This window comes from Hipposideros armiger, unplaced genomic scaffold (genome assembly GCF_001890085.2).
Source record: "Hipposideros armiger isolate ML-2016 unplaced genomic scaffold, ASM189008v1 scaffold_21, whole genome shotgun sequence".
Lineage (NCBI taxonomy): Eukaryota > Metazoa > Chordata > Mammalia > Chiroptera > Hipposideridae > Hipposideros > Hipposideros armiger.
Window position 1 is genome coordinate 1,724,004 of NW_017731371.1, and position 20,081 is coordinate 1,744,084.

At 33.4% G+C, this 20,081-nt stretch overlaps 1 protein-coding gene across 9 annotated transcripts in view; it reads left to right on the forward strand.

Annotated features, from left to right (window-relative positions):
* The window catches only part of CSNK1G3 (casein kinase 1 gamma 3), a 113,023-nt gene that overhangs the window by 67,524 nt on the left and 25,418 nt on the right, over nt 1–20,081 (forward strand). For 3 of the 9 annotated variants that reach the window (XM_019635390.1, XM_019635386.1, XM_019635389.1), the window contains exons 7-11: nt 10,817–10,902; nt 11,024–11,108; nt 12,967–13,112; nt 14,636–14,731; nt 18,201–18,296. In XM_019635390.1, the coding sequence (XP_019490935.1) occupies nt 10,817–10,902; nt 11,024–11,108; nt 12,967–13,112; nt 14,636–14,731; nt 18,201–18,296 (509 nt within the window). Of the gene's footprint in view, nt 1–10,816; nt 10,903–11,023; nt 11,109–12,963; nt 13,113–14,635; nt 14,732–18,200; nt 18,297–20,081 lie in introns of all 9 variants that reach the window. The other 6 variants (XM_019635385.1, XM_019635388.1, XM_019635393.1 and 3 more) reach the window with 4 other exon arrangements.

Genomic DNA, 20,081 nt, shown 5'->3' on the forward strand with positions numbered 1-20,081 from the left:
GTTTAGGTAGTACTTGGGAGAGTGCCTTTCAATAGTATACTTTCCTGACAGATTTAAAATATGATTGGGTAGATATACAACTTTCAGGATTGTGTTTTCTATTAAAACCAGGCACACGTGTATTTACATGAACAGTGTGGGAGAAATTTTATTTCATGATAGTTGTTAACAGGCCATTTTATAACAGCTAACAAAGGTTCAAAAACCATTTTATTGTGAGACATGAAATCACAACTTCCTTATGGCCTAGTGTTCTTTATCTGAACAGTGTAAATATAACAGCATTCTATTTGCGGAAATGGCAAAGTGAGTCTGATATATTATTTGTCCTTGTTAGGAAAAGCCTTCAGAGCCGGTAAAGGGCATTTAACTATTGCAGTAATCTCTTTCTACTCCTCTTTCAGGAAAAAACAAAAAGGCAAAAAAATTATTTCTTTGGCAAGTATTACAAAGAAGAAAAGCTTTAATCCTAATTTTCACCCTTTGATAAAAGCTCTGTTTCTCAATTTTGATATAGAACTTGGGAGTAGATGGATAATGTTAACAGCAAAATTTGTTTGCTAGATTACATGAGTTCCTGTTTTTTTTTAAAGATTTTATTAGGGAATTGGGGGCGGGGAACAGACTAGTTGCTGTCCTTTTGTTCTTCAGTCTAGTTGTGGAGGACGTCACTTCACTGGCCCATGTTGGTATTATCATTGCGCTCTTCCCGGGTGAGGCAGATTGGTCGCCCGCCATTGGACAGCCGCTCACAGCAGCTCTTGGCAGCTCACACCAGCTGCCAGCCGCTCACGCTGGCTGCCGGCCACACATGGTAGCTTATGGCAGCAAACTGCTGCAGCGGCTGCAGCCTACGCCGTCACCGGCTACCCACGGCAGCCCAGTTGAGCTGCTGTTCAGCATCTTAGCTGTAGAGGGCAGTGTCATTGGCCCTCATGTGGGATCCAAACTGGGGCTCTGCTGCACAGAGCTGGCATCCCAAGCCAGCTCTTAACCAACGTGCCACTTGGCTGACCCCTGTTCTTTTTTTGTTTGTTTGTTTGTTTTTAGTAAGCTTAAAGAATGTGAGTTTGAGTGCTGAAGAAGTAAAACATCCTATTAATGTGAGATGGCTGTGAACATAGAATATTTAGTGGGGTTTTGAGTTTAAAACACTTGGCTTTGTGAGAAATAAGGAATAGATTAAAAAAAACTAAGCAGTGAAAATTCGACCTTTAAGTGGTAATTTTTATTTGTGTATATATAATTTCTCTCTACTTGGCCTAGACTGTTGGTGATTACTTTTAAAGCCTTCTTCCTTGTTCATTCATTCATTCATTGTTGTGCATTCAAGGACTTCTCACATGAACTATTCAAAATAGAGAATTTGGTCAGAGGAGCATTTGTAGATGTTTTTCCTTTGTGGAGACTAACACTGTATCAGGTGTTAAAAAGGAAAATGTTGTTCCTAATATAATAATAAGGAAGAATAGTGTAAAATCACATTGTGAAATTTATTATCTTTATTCTTGTGGTATATATCTACATATTGATCTTAACTACATGATTTATGTTCAGAAGGCAGATGTAGTGATTCACTTGTACACCTTTTTCATACCTGTTGAAGTCAGAGGCAATCTCAATAAAGCTTTGTATGACAGATGTAGATTTTCTTGGTCTGCATTAATGGAAGCTTTCTTCATATTGTCATGTTGAATTTTTAAAAAATTGTGTCTGGGGACCAGCTGAGTGGCGCGTTGGTTAAGAGCTGGCTTGGGACGCCAGAGGGCCCCGGTTCAGATCCCACATATGAGGGCCAGTGACGCTGCCCTCTACAGCTAAGATGCTGAACAGCTCAACCTGGAGCTGGGTTGCCGTGAGTCGCCAGCGATGGTGTAGGCTGCAACCCCTGCTGCAGTGGGTTGCCATGGGCTACCGTGCGTAGCCAGCAGCCAGCGTGATTGGCCCTCAAGCTGCTGGGAGCAGCCGTTCAGAAGCCGGCGACTGATGTGCCTCACCCAAGAAGAGCGCAATGATGGTGCCAACTTGGGCCAGTGAAGCAATGTCCTCCACAACTAGACTGAAGAACAAAAAGACAGCAACTTGTCTGTTCCCCTTCCCGCAGTTCCCCAGCGCTGTTCCCATCCCCCAATTCCCCAATAAAAACTTTAATAAAAAAAAAATTGTGTCTGACCAAGTGTCTTCTTTTTAAAGACGTTTTTGTCAACTGCTTTGATCCGTATTTTATAATCATCCTTTGAATTGCTTTTTCCTTTTATATATTTTGTTGTTGAAGTGAGTTGAAATTCAGTAAATACTCTGTAGTAAGTAGTTTTGAAATAAATTGTCTTTTATTTTTTAACTATTGTTAAGTATTCATGGATAAAGAGACCAGGATTTGAGGAATACATTGTCAGTTACTTCATAAGTGTTAATAAAAATCTGTTCCATAGAAGAATGATATTTCAAGCCTCGAAGTAGTAAGCTCTCTGAATAGGAGAGAAAGAATCATGTAATTATGTTACAAAAGTGCCTTATTTCTGTGCTATCATTTTGTGATGTGATTCATTTAGAACAATTTCTAGGGTAATTACTATATTCCTGTGGCTTGCTCTTTAAGCCTCCCAAATAGCTTTCTAATAGTTTAAAAACATGTATTTATAGTTTATAGTTACATTTTAACAGTTTAAAAATGTGTTGCACCATTCCTTACTTTCTTAAGAATGATGAACATAATTGGTATTTTCTTGATGTTTCAGTGTCATAATTTTTGTATTACTATTTTATTTAGTGATACCCTCAAAGTCAGTTGGGGAGTGTTAGGATGTATACCTTTATCTGGACAAGTTTAGAGAAAATGCATTTAAATAATAGTGTATTTTTTAAAAATAGACATTATTTTTTAGAGCAGTTTTAGATTCATAGCAAAATTAGGCAGAAGATACAGAGATTTTCCTTACGCTCTGTCCCCACCCATGCATACTACCCCATTATCAATATTCTGCACAGGTGGGGTACGTTTGTTATAATTGATATACCTACATTGACACATCATTGTCACGTATATTTTATAGTTTACTTTAGGTTTTAGTTTCACTCTTGGTGTACATTTTATCGGTTTGTACAAATTTATGATGTGAGTCACCATTATAGTATCACATACAATAGTTTCACTTCCCTAAGCATCATTTATGATCCATCTAATCAATCCCACTCTCCCTCTATCCCCTGGCAACCATTTGTCTTTTTACTTTTTCCATGGTTTTTTCTTTTCCATATTCCAAATAGTTGGAAACAGACAGTATATAATCTTTCAGGCTGGCTTAGTTCACATAGTAATATGCATTGAAGATTCATCCGTGTTTTTTTTCATGGCTTGATAGTTCATTTCTTTTTAGTGCTGAATAATATTCCGTTGTCTGGAGGTACCATAGGTTGGTTATTTATCCATTCACCTATTGAAGGACGTCTTCATTGCTTCCAAGTTTTGGCATTTATAACTATAGCTGCTATAAACACCTGTGTGTGTTTTTTTGTGTGGATATAAGTTTTCAAGTCCTTCAGGTAAATATCAAGGATCTTAATGCAATGCTGGATTGTATGGTAAAAGTATGTTTTGTTTTGAAAGAAAACCTCCAAACTGTCTTTCAAAGTGGCTGGACCATTTTGTATTAACCACCACCAATGAAGGACAGTTCCTATCCATATTCTAACCAGCATTTATAATACAGCAGTATTGTTAGTGTTTTGAATTTCCACCATTCTAATAGGGATGTAGTATTATCTCATTGTTTTAACTTGCATTTTTTTATTTTTAAAGATTTTATTGGGGAATTGGGGGAGGGAACAGCATTGGGGCATCGGGGGAGGGGAACAGACAAGTTGCTGTCCTTTTTTTCTTCAGTCTAGTTGTGGAGGACATTGCTTCACTGGCCCATGTTGGTTTGTGATCATTGCGCTCTTCCTGGCTAAGGCAGATCAGTCGCCGGCCATTGGATGGCTGCTTGCAGCGGCTCAAGGCAGCTTACGCCAGCTGTCGGCCACTCATGGTAGCTTATGGCAACCCACTGCAGGCCTACTGCAGCCTACGCCTTCGCCAGTGACTCATGGCAGCCCAGCTCCAGGTTGAGCTGTTGTTCAGCATCTTAGCTGTGGAGGGCAGTGTCACCGGCCCTCATATGTGGGATCCGAACCGGGGCCCCTTGGCGTCCAAAGCCAGTTTTTAGCATTGCGCCACTCGGCCAGCCCTATATATCTTTTTTTGTGAGGTGTCTGTTAAGGTCTTTGGCATAGTTTTAATCAGATTATTTGTTTTCTTGTTTTAATTTTAAGAGTTCTTGATATATTTTGGGAATGGTCCTTAATGAGATGTGTCCTCTGCAAATATTTTCTCCCAGCCTGTGGCTTATCTTTTTGTTCTCTTGATGGTGTCTTTTGCAGATAGAAGTTTTTAATTTTAGGGAAGTCCAGCTCATCAATTATTTTTTTCATGGATCGTGCCTGTCGTATTATATCTAAATAGTCATTGCCAAACCCAAGGTCATCTAGATTCTTTCCTATGTTATTTTCTAGGAATTTATAATTTTGTGTTTAACATTTAGGTCTGTGATTCATTTTGTCAATTTTTGTGAAGGGTGTAAGGTCTATATCTAGATTTTTTTTTTTGTATGTGCATATCCAGTTGTTCTAGCACTATTTGTTGAAAAGACTTATATTGACTCCATTGTATTTCCTTTGCTTCTTTGTCAAAGATCAATTGACTATATTTATGTGGGTCTATTTCTAGGCTATCTATTCTATTCATTGGTCTATTTGTCTATTCTTTTGCCAATACCTTTCTGTCTTGATTATTGTAGCTTTATAGTAGTAAGTCTTGAAGTAGTGTATTTTTTAATAGATTTTTTTTTTGGGTCCAACTGTATTTTCACTTACTTTTTGCTATTGTGTGTAGTACACCTACTGCTGGCAAAACTTTGCCTTATCTCTTCTTTTGATTTGCTTCTTCTAACCTGGTAGCCAAACTTACTGGAATTATATATAAATTAAGAGAACTAGATTTTAATAGAGGACTTCTTTCAGAATCAAATGAAGGCATATACTGGGTTCCATTGCTCCGACTTCTTTTTAACTTTCTGAGTTCTTGATATTGCTAGGTCAGGTATCTGGATTAGTAAGTTGTTGCTGCAGATTGTCTTGCATAATTGTCCTTCTTCTTTTCCTTTTTAGATTTGTGTTCTCATTTTTTAAAAACCCATGTTAATTATATAATTTTGAAAAATATAAATGAGCTCAATGAATGCTGAAGCAGAGTTGTTTTTTTGGGGGGGAGGGGGGTGAGTGGGGCGGGTGCCAGGCAGAAAAACCTTAACATTTTAGAAGGAAATATAATGTGAAACTTTTACTTGCTTGTAGTAATCTTTGGTTTAATATTTTTGTTTATATATAAAGAATGATATTAAACTTTAATCAGGGAGAATTTTTGTTGTTGCCTGAGCTCTCTTGTGAGGCCTATATTTAGTTTAACTAACATGTATTTTGGCCTCAGTGTTTTTCATTTTTGCAGAAAAATACAGAATTAAGTTTATTTTTGCAGATATACATGTGTGTATTAGAAAGTTTCCTGCTTCTAAGTGAGGCATTTGATATGTTTAACAGAAGTAAATTTGAGTTAATAAAAAAGGGAATATTTTTCTGTTGTTGAAAATTAAAGTTCAGTTAAAATAGAAGCAGTGCTAGACAAGTAAGGAATAAAATCAGTTTTAAAAAGTGACAAATAATGTTGAAATAGAAGAGTAGAATTTTTAAACAGAAAAGCATTGCCGAACATTTGATTGATTGGTTCTACCTTGCTTTCTGAAATAAAAAAAGTGTAGACACATGGTTTGAAATTCTGCCTGTGCCTTTTTCAGTACATAGTTTTGGGCTAGTCATTTAACTTTCTGAGCCTTAATTCCTTAATAATTTGGGATTACTGATACTACTTTGTAGCTGTAATTTTAAAAGATATCAGTATATATGAAGCACTGACACATACTATGCTCTTAATGTGTGTTGGTTGTGGCAAAATTTTAATCAGTTCTTTACATAACTCTTAAATTTATTGAAGAACCTATTTAAATGGATTTTGAATGATATCTGTTGTAATGCAAAATGTTACTTTCTAATTTCTTAGTTGCTCATAGCAAAGATCCCTATAAGAATTCTTGGCTTTGAGGAAAACATCCATTTTCAACAATCCTTTGTAATTAAGTGCTTAAGAAGATGGGAGTAGGGCTTATTAAGGACCATGATACCTTTGGGAGATTTAGTTTTCATGTAACAGAACTGTTAAAGACCTGTGTTTCAAAGTGAAAGCATTCCTTAGGACTTCTTTACCTACTACATGGTGAAATTTACTTCCAGATTTGTCAGCTGGTGAAAGACACAAAGAAATGAATTTTGAGGGTCAGGAGTATTTCAGACTGCATTGCAGTAGGTTTATTTTACTAGCTTATATTTATGGCTGGGATTTTTAAATACTGTGTAGGTTAAGAGACTAATACTTTTGTCTGAGACAACCGTGTGTGTAGGCATGATCACTTCATAATTACTTGTTGGCGCTGTGGTAACTAAAGCCCCCCTTGAATTGAATTCAGAGGGGAATTGCCTTTTATACTGAGTTCTCTCCTTAACAAAGAACCCTACTGTAGAGCTCGGTATTTACGTATCATTTAGTCTTTTAAACTATGTGCTGTGATATACAGGTCTTGCATATGAGTATGTATTGATAAATTTATGCCTACATGTTTCATGTATTTTGATACAGTTATTAAATGGTATTGCTTTTAAAATCCATTTTCTAATTGTTCATTGCTAGTATGGAAATACAACTGATGTTTATATATTGACTTTGTATCCTCTAACCTTGCTAAAACTCATTTACTAGTCCTAATAGGGTTTTTTTTTGTTTTTGTTTTTGTTTTGTAGATTACTTAGGATTTTCTACAACACAATCATATTGTCTACAAAGAAACATAGTTTCACTTGTTCATTTCCATTTCCGAATACCTTTTAAATTTTTTCTTGCTCTTTTTGTACTGATAGGAGCTTCCAGTACAACACTGAAAAAAAAATGTAAGAGTGAACATCCTTGTTTTGTTCCTGATCTTAGGGGTGCCTTTCCCCATGTAAAAATTATGTTAGTTGTAGGTTTTTTATAGATGTCCTTTCTCAGAATGAAGTTTCCTTCTATTCCTAAATCTAAGTGCATATTAGCTTTTGTCAGATGCTTTTTCTGTGTCTGTTGAGATTTATATCTTTTATTCTGTCAATATGGTGAATTACATAGATTGATTTTTGAAAGTTAAAACAACTTTAAATTGTAGGATAAATCTTACTTAGTCGTGGTGTATTATCTTCTTAAGGATTTTGTATCTGTTGATGAGGAATATATCCTGTAGTTTTCTTTGCTTGTAATGCCTTTGTCTGGTTTTGGTAATGGTAATCAGATGACTCGAGAAGGGTTCCCATTATTTCAACTTTCTGGAAGAGTTTGTATAGAATTGGTATTGTTCCTTAGGCGTTTAACAGAATGCACCAGTGACGCCCAGCATCTGGGCCTTGGGTTATATTTTGGGAAGATTTTAAATTATAAATTAAATTTCTTTAATTGGTATAGAGCTATTCACATTGTCTTCTTGAGGCAGTTTTGGTAATTTGTACCTTTCAAGGTATTTTCCCTTTTCATCTAAGTTGAATTTATTGGCATAATGTTACTTCTTTATCATCCTTTTAATGTCTGTAGGATCTGTCTTGTGACCCCCTTGTTGTTCCTGATATTGGTAATTTGTGTTTTGTTTTTTTTCCCTTTTAGTCTTTACTTTTATTGAACTTTTCAAATAACCAGTTTTTTTATTTTGATGGTTTTCTCTATTGATTGTTCATTTTATCATCATTGGTTTACTCATTTATCATTACTTTTCCATCTACTTGTTTTGGGTGGTATTAGCATGGACATAGATATATGGGTCAGAACACAGAGTCCTAAAATAGACCCAAACATAGATGCTCAGTTGATTTTTGGGAGTGGTACAAAAGTAATTCAAGGTAGGAAAGGATAATCTTGAAAAGAAACAGAGAATAACTAGATATTAATGTTGAAAAATATGAATCTAAATCTTTACCCCACACCAAAAGGAAAAAGAAAAAAAAATTACTTCAAATGAATCATAGAAATTCTTGAAGAAAAAAAATAGGAGAAAAGTCTTCAGTGATCTTAAGGTTGTCAAAGATTTTCTAGATAGGACATAAAAAAACATTAACAATAAAAGAAAAAATCCTGATTAATTTGGATTCATCAAAATGTAGACTTCTGTTCTTTGAAAGATACTGCTAAGAAAATAAAAAGCAGAAGAATTTGCAGAATTTATATCTGAAAATCACTTGTATCCAGAATATACAAACAATTCCTACAACTTTATAATATGACAAAGAATACATCTTAAAAAAAGGGTAAAATATTTGAACTTTGAACAGACACTTCACAAAAAGATGTATCAATGATCAGTGACACATGAAACAATGTTCAAAATCATTAGTCACCAGTGAAATATTCAAGTTAAATTATACTTCACAGCCACTAGCATGGCTAAAATTTAATAGGCTGGCTGCACTAAATGAAAGCATATGTCCACACAAAGTCTTGTACAAGAATGTTCATAACAGCTTTATTTATAATAGCCCCAAACTGGAAGTTACTCAGAGGTCCTTCAATAGGAGAATAGATAAATATGTTATGTTAAACTTCTCAGTAATAAAAAAGAATGAACTATCAATGCGTGCAACAACGTAGATGAATCTTGAAAATATTATGCTGAGCGAAAAGAATACGGATGCAAGGGTCCATATTGTATGATCCTGCTGATGTGAAACTAATAAGTCAAATTCAATATAGAGTGACTAAAAGCAGTTAAGTGGTTGTTTGAGGCCAGTGGAGGGGGAAAATAACAAGCAAGGGGCATAAGGGAACCTTGTGGAATATTGGAAATACTTTTTGATTGTGGTGGTATTTACATGTGTGTCTTGTCAAAGCTTATCAAACTGTATCCTTATAATGGGTGTATTTTATTATATGTAAATTATACTTCAATGAAAGAAGTTTCTTTTTTAGTGCTTATTAAATCTGACTGTACTCAGAATTATCTACTAGACTTTTCAAAATGTATATTCTTCTCCCCCACATGTTACCCAAGGAATCAGTCTCCAGCATTAGGCCTGCTCATTTGAGGTTTTTAAAGTTTCAGTGGCGATTCTGATTCTCAGCAGGATTTCAGAAATGATATTTTTTAATTTGCGTGACTTTTCATTCTTAATGTTCCCAGGACATAATAAAAGTGTGATTTTATTTATAAGAGGCATAACTGATTTTTTAAAATGTTATTCACATTTCACTTTCATTAATGACTTTAAAAAGAAATTTAAGTCTATTTTACTTATTTTGCTGTTTTAATAGTGTATGCTTAACATCGTTTAATACAAAATATAAGGAAAAAATTTCCCATTATGCCACATTTTTTGAGTAATATGAAATGAGGAATTGAAATGTCGCCCAGTCTTATAAGCCTGATTACTAATGATTTGATGCATATTCTTCTAGATATTTTCCTGTGCTTATAGAAAAGGGACATATATCTGATATTACATATTTTCAAATATTCATTTATGTACTTAAATAGTATGTGTTGAGTGCCTGCTCTGTGGCAGCCATTATACTATAGGTCTTAAGGATAATGAGCCAAAGAGACATCTGCCCTTCTGTTACTTGCTGTCTGGTGAGAGGATAGATATGGATTTAATAGTAACACAGAAAAATTTTAAGCTGTAGCAAGTGTTGCCAGAGACAATCATGGAATGTTATGAGATAACAGGAAAAATTAAAACTTTTTTTGAACCATTCACCATAGTTCAGATCCATGATTTGAAAAGTTTGGTGTTTTGAAAGCATTTAGTACTGTTTAGATAGTATGATGATTTTTCACTTGTATAAAACATCTTGCACATGAATATCCTTTTATTAAAGTATCGATTTTTTCCTTTTATGAGCATTTTTGAATTATTTTAAAATACTAAAAAATCTTAAGCATTTAACGTCAGTGACAAAAAGTTGAAAAAAAAATTTCACTCAGCAAATGTTTATAAATACCTCCCTGAGTGTTAGTCTGTGACTGTCACTCAGTTATATGCTATACAACATTTTGTTACTAAAACAATAGCAACTTGAAAATAATAATTTGTTCTAGCAGCATGTTTTTGGAGGGGTTATTGATGTTGGGATCTGTCAAAAATGAGTATTTTAAAAAATGCATACAAAATGTTAATTTGTGGGACATTATGAATAAGTGGGATGGAAGGTTTTTGCTCATATAAGTTTAGGGAATGCAGGGTTAAATGAAGTTAAACATTTTTAGCATATAACACTTAGGGTTAACATTAGGGTTAACATTTTAGGGAAAAACTAGTTTTATTCAGTACCTTTAATATGTTACATTCTGAATCTTTTGACCCAGGAACCATTTCTCCTCTGCCTTATATTTTTTATGAATAGATATCTACGGAGAGAAATAAATCACCAGTAGCATCTAAAAAAAACCATAATGGCATATTTTAAAGATGTATGATAATTTTAATATAAAAGCATTATTGTTTAAACATAATTTTGTCGCATATAAATACTAGATCTGTATTTTATACTTAAATACTAAACTTTGGGGAATGAATTGATAACATAAGAATCAGTTCTCTATTCTTGTATTCTTAACTGGGGGAGAAAAGTGAAATTTGTGTTTCTTTTATATTTCAGAACAAAGTAGAAGAGATGACTTAGAAGCTTTAGGTCATATGTTCATGTATTTTTTGAGAGGCAGTCTTCCTTGGCAAGGTTTAAAGGTAATAGTTTTTGTATTTCCTTGTTGAATTTCGTAAATTGTTAATATAGTTAAGACCCTCTCCTCTAAGAATGTAATTTTAAAATTACCATCTTCTCAAGATTTTTTCCTTTCTGTTTTAGGCTGACACATTAAAAGAGAGGTATCAGAAAATTGGAGATACAAAACGAGCCACCCCAATAGAAGTGTTATGTGAAAATTTTCCTGGTAATGAATAATGCCTCATAGATACATGTGCTTATACACAAAAACCAGAACTGATAATATTCATTGCTTAAATCCATAAATACCTTAATTCATGCTTTAAAAAAAATGAGCTCAAGTATGATTTAGAAGATGTCAGCATTTAATGCATAGACCACCGGGGCAATTTGTATATTTGCTTTGTAAGATGTTATTAATAGAAGAAAATCCTATCTTTTAATAGGGTTGACCATTGCCAGCTAAAGTAATATTTTTTTCAATGATATACTTTTAATAAGTTAATATATTGCTAAAAATACCAACTGTAAAATTTTGGTGTAAAATCTTACTCATTTGAGTCTCAATGTCAAGCTCAAAGGGGGTGTGCAATGTATTAGCCTAGTTTTTTTCAAAGTACAGTAAAATCTTACTACCTTTTCTACTTTTAGGCTAATTTTATATTGGGGGGGCTTTATGAAAATAGTTTTGCTTTCTTGGAGATTTAAGGAATAAGAATAATGTGTGGTTAATGTATTAAAATATCTGCTGTGATTTGTGCAATAACATTAAGTAAAAAGAGATCACACTTGAAGATAAGAAGATTGAATTTATATCTCACTTTGATATTCACAGGTTCTCCTGCACAATGCTCACGTTATTATTATAGTAATATCAGTAGTATAATATCGGGTAGTTCTTTCTCAAGTTTGCTGTATTATTCACTGACAGCAAGCTTTAATTATATATTTTTCTTAATTAATATAGAACTAGAAGATTAAAAAAAACACTGGTTCATAGTACTAGCCATTTTAGGGGTATGCAGATTGGCTGCATGTTATTAAAAAGTCTCTACAAATTTCTGCATGAAAAATGGGGATGCCATAGTAAATTAACCCGATGATTATCTAGAAAGTGGTATAGTGACAGTCAACATGTGAGGAAGATTACTGGTTGCCACTTGCATTGCCCCTAGGGTAGTATGTGATCTTGTCCTTACTGGCTACTATGCATGAATTGGATCAGAAAAGCAGCTAGGCGTAACCTCCGATTTCTTACTACAATGACTTTTTGTGCCCTCATGGTGAAACACTGTTTTGCTAATTGCTCACCATTTTACCTGTTGATTTTTACGGCTTTTTCATTCTGGAAAGTGTGATCTTTAAAATATGTGTGTGTGTGTGTGTGTGTGTGTGTGTGTGTGTGTGTGTGTGTGTGTGTGTGTATTTCACACTTGGGAATTATAATGGCAGGCGAAATTTATATATTACTAAATGATTTTTAACTGTATGACCAGAAATAAAAGAGGAATTACACTGTGCTCCTGTGTTATATTTCTGAGATCTGTTTTAACTTTATTTTGCTATGGCAGTTGGTTAGAATACTGCTCATAGCCAAGGTTAGAAATTTGAATCCTCTATTGGTCAGTTAGTGTATGTTACTGATTCTAAAGGAATCTAGCAAGCTAGGGCAAATGCTTTCATATATAAATCAGTTCCCACCAATATTTTAAATAATTTTTAAAATTTGTGAGCTGAGTATGTGATTAAATAATCATGCATTAATTTGTTGATTCAGCCTCTAATCCTCGCCAAGGTTTTTATTAAAAAATTTTGTAAATTAAAAATTTTAGCCTTTCTTAATGAAATGAAGCAAAAATAATGCTTGTGAAATTAAACTTCTCATTTCTCTTTTGTCCCTATTTCCCTTCCTCCCTCTTTTTCTCTTATTTCATTGTGATTAAACTTATAAAATATTAAATAGCAATAAAATTTTGTTACATTCATGTTTTTTTAATACTGTGCATTTAGACATTTAAAAAAATTTATTAAGGAGTAAGTATATAGAAAAGTATAATCAATAATTTTTATTTCCTTTCTAGAAGAAATGGCAACGTATCTTCGTTATGTAAGAAGGCTAGATTTTTTTGAAAAACCTGACTATGACTACCTAAGAAAGCTTTTTACTGACTTGTTTGATCGAAAGGGATATATGTTTGATTATGAATATGACTGGATTGGTAAACAGTTGGTGAGTATCCTATGCTTTCATAAGAAAAGATTGTTTATAGTGCTTGTTTTCCACAGTAAGATCCTTCAACTGAAAAGAGTTGAGAACAAATAATTTTTTAAAAGGGTTCATTTTATTTCCTTTTTTGGGATATTTCATGTAACAGTACTAATATTATTCTTTGAATTTTATAAAAAAACCTAAATTTGGACACTCTGATTTTTAGAGTGATTAGTTATTGTGAACTTTTCATTCCTGATATAATTATTATTGTTATATATACTTTTTTTGGTATAATATTCTAGCGATCACTTTAAAAGATCAGCTAGTTTTTGTTTTTCTTTTAACTTCAGCCATATTTCAAAACATTTTTAATTTATAAATACAAGTTTTAATTCTAGCAGTTTTACGTTATCTGTTGGAATAGATTGATACTTAACTTGGAGCATGTTAAGGTTTTTTAAAACTGTACCTAAATGTTTATAACTTAAAAAAAAATTGTCCTTATTATAACTCTAGGATTGGTGCTTATCACTTAAAGAGACATGCCATTATATTCTTTCTTTGAAGAGATGACCCCTAAAAGATCAAAGTGATCTGAATATATATGCATCTTTGATGCAAATCTGAATAAATTCTGATTATTTATATTTTGAATTGTATTTGAAAATTAAAAAAAATTTTTTTTTTTTAAAGATTTTTATTGAGGAATTGGGGGATGGGAACAGCACTGGGGAATTGGGGGAAGGGGAACAGACAAGTTGCTGTCCTTTTGTTCTTCAGTCTAGTTGTGGAGGACGTTGCTTCACTGGCCCAAGTTGGCACCATCATCGAGCTCTTCCCGGGTGAGGCAGATCAGTTGTCGGCTTTTGGACGGCCACTCACTGCGGCTGCTGGCCGCTCACGCTGGCTGCTGGCTACACACGGTAGCCCATGGCAACCCACTGCCACAGGGGCTGCAGCCTACGCCATTGCCGCCGACTCAGGGCAGCCCAGCTCCAGGTTGAGCTGTTGTTCAGCATCTTAGCTGTGGAGGGCAGTGTCACTGGCCCTCATATGTGGGATCCGAACCGGGTCCCTCTGGCGTCCCAGGCCAACTCTTAACCAGCACACCACTCGGCCGGCCCTGAAAATTAAAAATTTTTATAAGCATCTTCTGAGTCAAATATTGACACTAATAATTTTATAAGCTTATTTAAAAAATGTTTTTCTAAATTTCTTTAAAAAATTTATCCTATTTATAAATTAGCTTTGGAAATGAGAGACATAAATAAGTACAGTTTCATTTTTTTGTATGAAAAAGTAATCTAAAAGTAATGACAGCATGAGGTCTTTTGTGCTTGATAAAGCATTTAAATATTTTGAAAATAGTAGCTTTGTTCTCTTTGTTGTAACTTGTTAGCTTTAACAACATATTTTGAGAATGATGTCTTTTCTTAAGAACTTATTTTATTTCAATGTTTTTTGATTCTTTAAAGCAGCTAAGTGATTTTTAAATAACTTCGAAATAGAATGTATTGATGCTAATTGTTATTGTATTGTAGCCTACGCCAGTGGGGGCAGTTCAGCAAGATCCTGCACTATCGTCAAACAGAGAAGCACATCAACATAGAGATAAGATGCAACAATCCAAAAACCAGGTTTGCTGCCCTTTTAGATATGAAATGTCTTATTTGCTTCTGTATTACCTTCTAACAGTTTATAAATATATTTGGTGTTTTACCATGCTCAGATGACAGCTTTGTGTGTGTGTGTGTGTGTGTGTGTGTGTGTGTGTGTGTGTGTGTGTCTGTGTCTATACATACACAACGTATATGTGTATTGGAGGATTAAAGTACATATTTTTTTCCTCCAATAGATAAAACAGATTATATACACCCACTAAGAATTGAAAATACATATTTCTCCTAATTTTTATTGTTAGTTTAATTATAAATTCATGATTTAGTGGTATAAATTAGTATAAGTTTTGAGCAATTTTGGCATTCTATTAGAAGTATTTGGATACCTTGTTGGAATGATACCAGTTGGTTTTTCTAACTATAGTTTAGTTCAGTAAATTATTTACTTGAGTTTCTGGTATTTGAAAGCTACTATTTTACATGTTGAAGAAATGCAGAACTAAGAAAAACAATATAACCTGTAAGAAATGATTTTGTAATGAGTGGCTAAGAGCTCACTCAGTCTCTGGAATCATTCATACTTGGATGTGACTTGACCTTGGGCAAATTATCTCTCAAAGCCTCAGTTCTCTCATCTATAAAATAGAAGTAATGCATATTAATTTCTAGCATATAGTAAGACTTCAGTAAATCTCAAATCTCATAGCTGGTGTTACTGTTATGCTTATTACAGTAAATTCTCAAATAACTACATTACAAAGCAGAATAAGCTATAGCGCATGAAGCATATTAATATAGTCCCATGGAAGGTCATTGGAATATGTGGGCACTATAAAGATTTTATGCAGAAGGTGGTTTTTGAGATGAGCCTGAAAAATAACAAGTGAAATTTTTTAAGGCAGATGAAGGAATAAGGATATTTTGGGGAGAGTGGACAGTATAAAATATGAATCAGAAGTTTAAAATGTAGAATTTGTTTGAGGAATAGCAAGCAGTTTGCAGGGAGGAGAGAGTTGGTTCAGGATGAGGCATAGAAGACTGATGGAGAGTGAAGAATTTGTATTTCCTGGGTAAGGTACTTGAAGGCTGTTGAAATTTTTGAGCAATGTTTTCACTTTTTTTTGTAAAAAGAAGCTTTATCGAATCCATCTTTGACATAAAAATTTTTTTTTATCACTCTTGAGTTAAACAGTGTCTTTGGAATTTTCAGTTATAACCCATTGTAGAGCACGACAGTGCATTATCCTTTTCTACTTGTACATCTTTCATACCATCAAGAGTTCGAGTGAGAGTTAAACAAGAGTTGAAAATCAAAGTAAAGAACACAACTTATTAAAAATCATCGCAAAATAAAATTTTACATTTTTATTTTACATTTTTATTTAACAGTATTACGCTTTAAAGTACAGCCCATTTAAATAGATTAGTTTTAGAATTTTGCCTTAAAATTGGGAAAATAAAGGGTCTTATATATGATTACTTCAGTTATAAATTACAACTAGTTAGTTGTAGCTTGAGTGCTCTGATAAGATGGTGTGTATAGAAAGAAATGGCTCAGTAGTCAAGACTCAGGTTTTGTGTTTTATACTCATAAATCAGAGTTAATGTCTCAAAGGTACTTTGGAAAAAGATCAATAATTCATGTTCTGTGAAGATCTCCAGTTAAGCTCTTAGGTATTATAATAAATGAAACTCTTATTGTTGAGTTAAATTTAATTTAAATACTTTAGAGTTTAACTTTCTACATGTTTCAGACATGTCTTGCTAGCTAGATTGTGAGCTCACTGAGGGTGGAAACCATATTTTATTTGTGTAGTCCTCGTAGCACTAAGTGTAGGGAGTCAATTTTTTTTTTCAGGAAATCTTTTAAGATAGCTTATATATGGAATTTGAAAGCTGGTTATGCAGACTGTTATCATGATAGGAAAGTTGGATATCTAGAAAAACTTTCTTAAATATCTGTGAAACAGTAAAGAGTTTTAAGCGGTATGTGAAACCCATAGTTCACAATCCCAAAAGAACAAAAATTAATTCTTTAAATGACTAAAACCTTTGTTATGTCCCCAGATAAACAATTTGTAACCTAGAGTTAGTGGTTGAAGTTCAGGGGATCCTGGTATTTTATAGAAAGTGTTGGGTGTATGTAAATGTTTATTCTGAGGAGAGGTTGCATAGCTTTTACTGTTTTCCTGAAGAGGTCCAGGACCTCCCAATGCTGCCTGTTTATCCTAGAATGAAAGAGGACTGAAGACTTTAGAACATATATAATTGTGCCAAGAAGTTAGTATTATTGGAGGAGCAGTAGGTTTGGAGTTTGAACCTCTGCTATACTCCTTGCTACCTCTGTGATCTTAGGAAAGTGTTTAAAATCTCAGTGTCTTCATCAGTAAAATGAAGATCATACTTTATATCTCAAAATGAGATAACACATATAAAGCAGCTAATGCAGAACCAAACATGTCATAGAAACTTAAATATTGTATTCCTTCCCCTTTTTATTAGTGCTGACCACATTTTCCTGAAACATAGAAATTGACCCCTATTAAGCAAGCAACTACTTCTAATTCTGCTAGTAGATTATTATTAGTTTGTGGTTATTGCCATGCAAATTTGCCAGGTCATCTAAAAACATCAAGAATTATCAGCCTATTCCAGGGAAATGGGTTTCTTTTTTTTCTTTTTTTAGCTGAGCCATCCTGTCACCTGTTGGCAGCTCAGCGGCAGCTCAGCTCGGGCTGGGCATCGAACCACTGTTGCTCAAAGCTCACACTCTTGAGCGAGCTCTTAACCAACTGAGCCACTCGGCCGGCCCGGAATTGGGTTTCTTAATTGAACTAGATAAAAAGAGATCAGGGAAGCAAAGATTCATATATGTAGGATTGTTACTTTAAAAAAAATTGTGATGGCCTCATAATATTTTATATAACACTTCTTACTTTTTAAAGAACTTTAGTGTTTTCTCATATTATCCTTACAATTAGAAACAGGGTACTAACCAAGAGAGAAAAGTTTCCTAGGATACTATGTACAGCTCTTTAAGGACCTTTTTTTTTAAACCTTGCGAGAAGTTGTTCCTTATTAGAAAACCAATGGGGACCTCTACTGTAAGAAAAGACAGTGAATGACTTTTTAGTTCACTCATGATTTATTTGGAGTTTTCTTGGGCATGTCATTTTTACCTCCCTTATTCTTTGCTAATAATCATTGGTAAAGTTACAGAGTGGAATTTAAGATATCTAAAGTCCTTTCACTTCTAAAATTCTATGGTTCTATTTTATTTTTATGGTTGATCATTACATAATTATAGCAACTTAACTAAAATCTCTCCACATTCAGTATACAAAAATAAGTGCATCTATGATTCAGAATAGTAAGGGTATTTTAAATTTCCTTTATTACGTTTGTTTTCTATATTATAAGGATGAGATGTTTAACATATTGGGTTTTTCTTCTTCCATGCATGCCACATGCATTAAATAAATGGCAGTCGGCAGACCACAGGGCAGCTTGGGACTCCCAGCAGGCAAATCCCCACCATTTGAGAGCTCACCTTGCAGCAGACAGACATGGTGGCTCGGTACAGGTATTTTCTGATTTTTGCATGAGTGATATTTCCCAAATTTATACAACTAACCCTTTTTTTGGAGCTCATGGCATGATTTCATATCCTAATGAAAAACTTGTTGCTGAACTCTCCATAATTCTATTCCTTTGTATTTAACCAAAAACGCAAAATTAACATGGTCCTGCAGGGATCCTGAGAATTTTATCTTTGTTCATTTTTGCAAGTATATACCACAATATGTAAGTAAATCATACAACAGGTTAGAAAAACAAACTGTATTACTTGAAATATGTATGAAACTTGATTTTCCAATAATAAGCTCAATCTTTTTTAATGCTTTAAATAATAGAACATTTTTATATCTTTTCCCTTTCATTCATTTTGTATCCTTCAAACTTAAGTCAGTTAAGTAGATATCTAACTTTTTTCATCCTGAGTATTCAGAATGTACTTTCTGATAATTGGTCAAATAAGCATGACCCTAATTTTTATAATGGTATATTTTGTTTGTATGTGAAAATACCAGGTGGAGAAAATAACTTCAAGGACAAGTATTTATTAAATATTCCCCTCAATGTTTTGGATATTTTAATTTAAAACAATCCCTTATTTTTTTGATGCGTTGTTTTTTCCCTTTTCTATACATTTAGACATAGCTATTGTTTTGTCCTTTCAGACCCCCTACATTTTAATCTTTTGTTTATTGTAGAAACAGGGAAAGATTCCTGAGTCTCTTATTTCTTTTAAATGCTGGTAATCTAAATGCTGGTTTAAAGTAATTGAGATAATAAATGTAATTTCAATTTGTCTCAATTTAGAACTTTTCAAATTTAAAAAAATTTTTTTTAAATTCACTTATTTCCACTTGAACAATTTTCCACTATGTTTTACCAAATTTACGTTTTTCTTGTGTGTGTCTGTGTGTGTGTGTACATATATACATACACATATATGTATATGTATTAAATCTACTGAATCTATGCTCTGAATTTTATTCTTAATTTGAATTTTAAAAATCAATTCTTGATTAATTTTTATAAGTTTTCATGTTTTTCTCACCATTAAATTTTAGGGTAATTTAAATTATATAACCAAGTATTTTTATAGATATTTGTAGCCTTATGGAGCTTTCAATCATGTGTAATAGAGTATTTGAATAGTTCTATAAAACTCTATAGAGTGAGGGATCAGAGGCAAGGGTCCCTGAATTGTAAAGTTGTTTATGATCCCAATTCATATCATTGGAAAAATTAATTGACCAGTTATATTAATTTACATAACACAGGCTGAATTGTGTATGTATCTGTATGCGTTTACATGTTTCTAAGTGTTGTATGTTATCATAGCAAGTTTCTTGCTCACTGTTCAGGGAAATCTGCAACAATTAAGGCATTATTAGAAAGCGTTCGAACCACTTCTATACTATTACCACAAAAACTTAGCTTTTACTTACTTTGTGGGATTCCCAAAGGTGGCTCATGGGTTTTTTTAGACTATCAAAGGGCGAATGAGTTTGATTATTGGCTCATTACTTCAGTACTCTATGTTCTAGTTCTTCACATGTTTTCAGAGAGTTTTTCAACTCTGCTCACTTCTCATCTCTTTATAACTTTTGTGACTATAGAGATTACATCTCGTTTCATTCTACTGTCTAGTCAATAGGTGCCAGTTTTACTGACTAGAATTCTAGTAATACATAGGTAAAACAAAAAATGTCAGATTATTTTTACTGACTTCCTGAATATATTTTACAACATTAACCTGATATGATTGACATTTAACAAGTTTGACTGTCATGAAAAA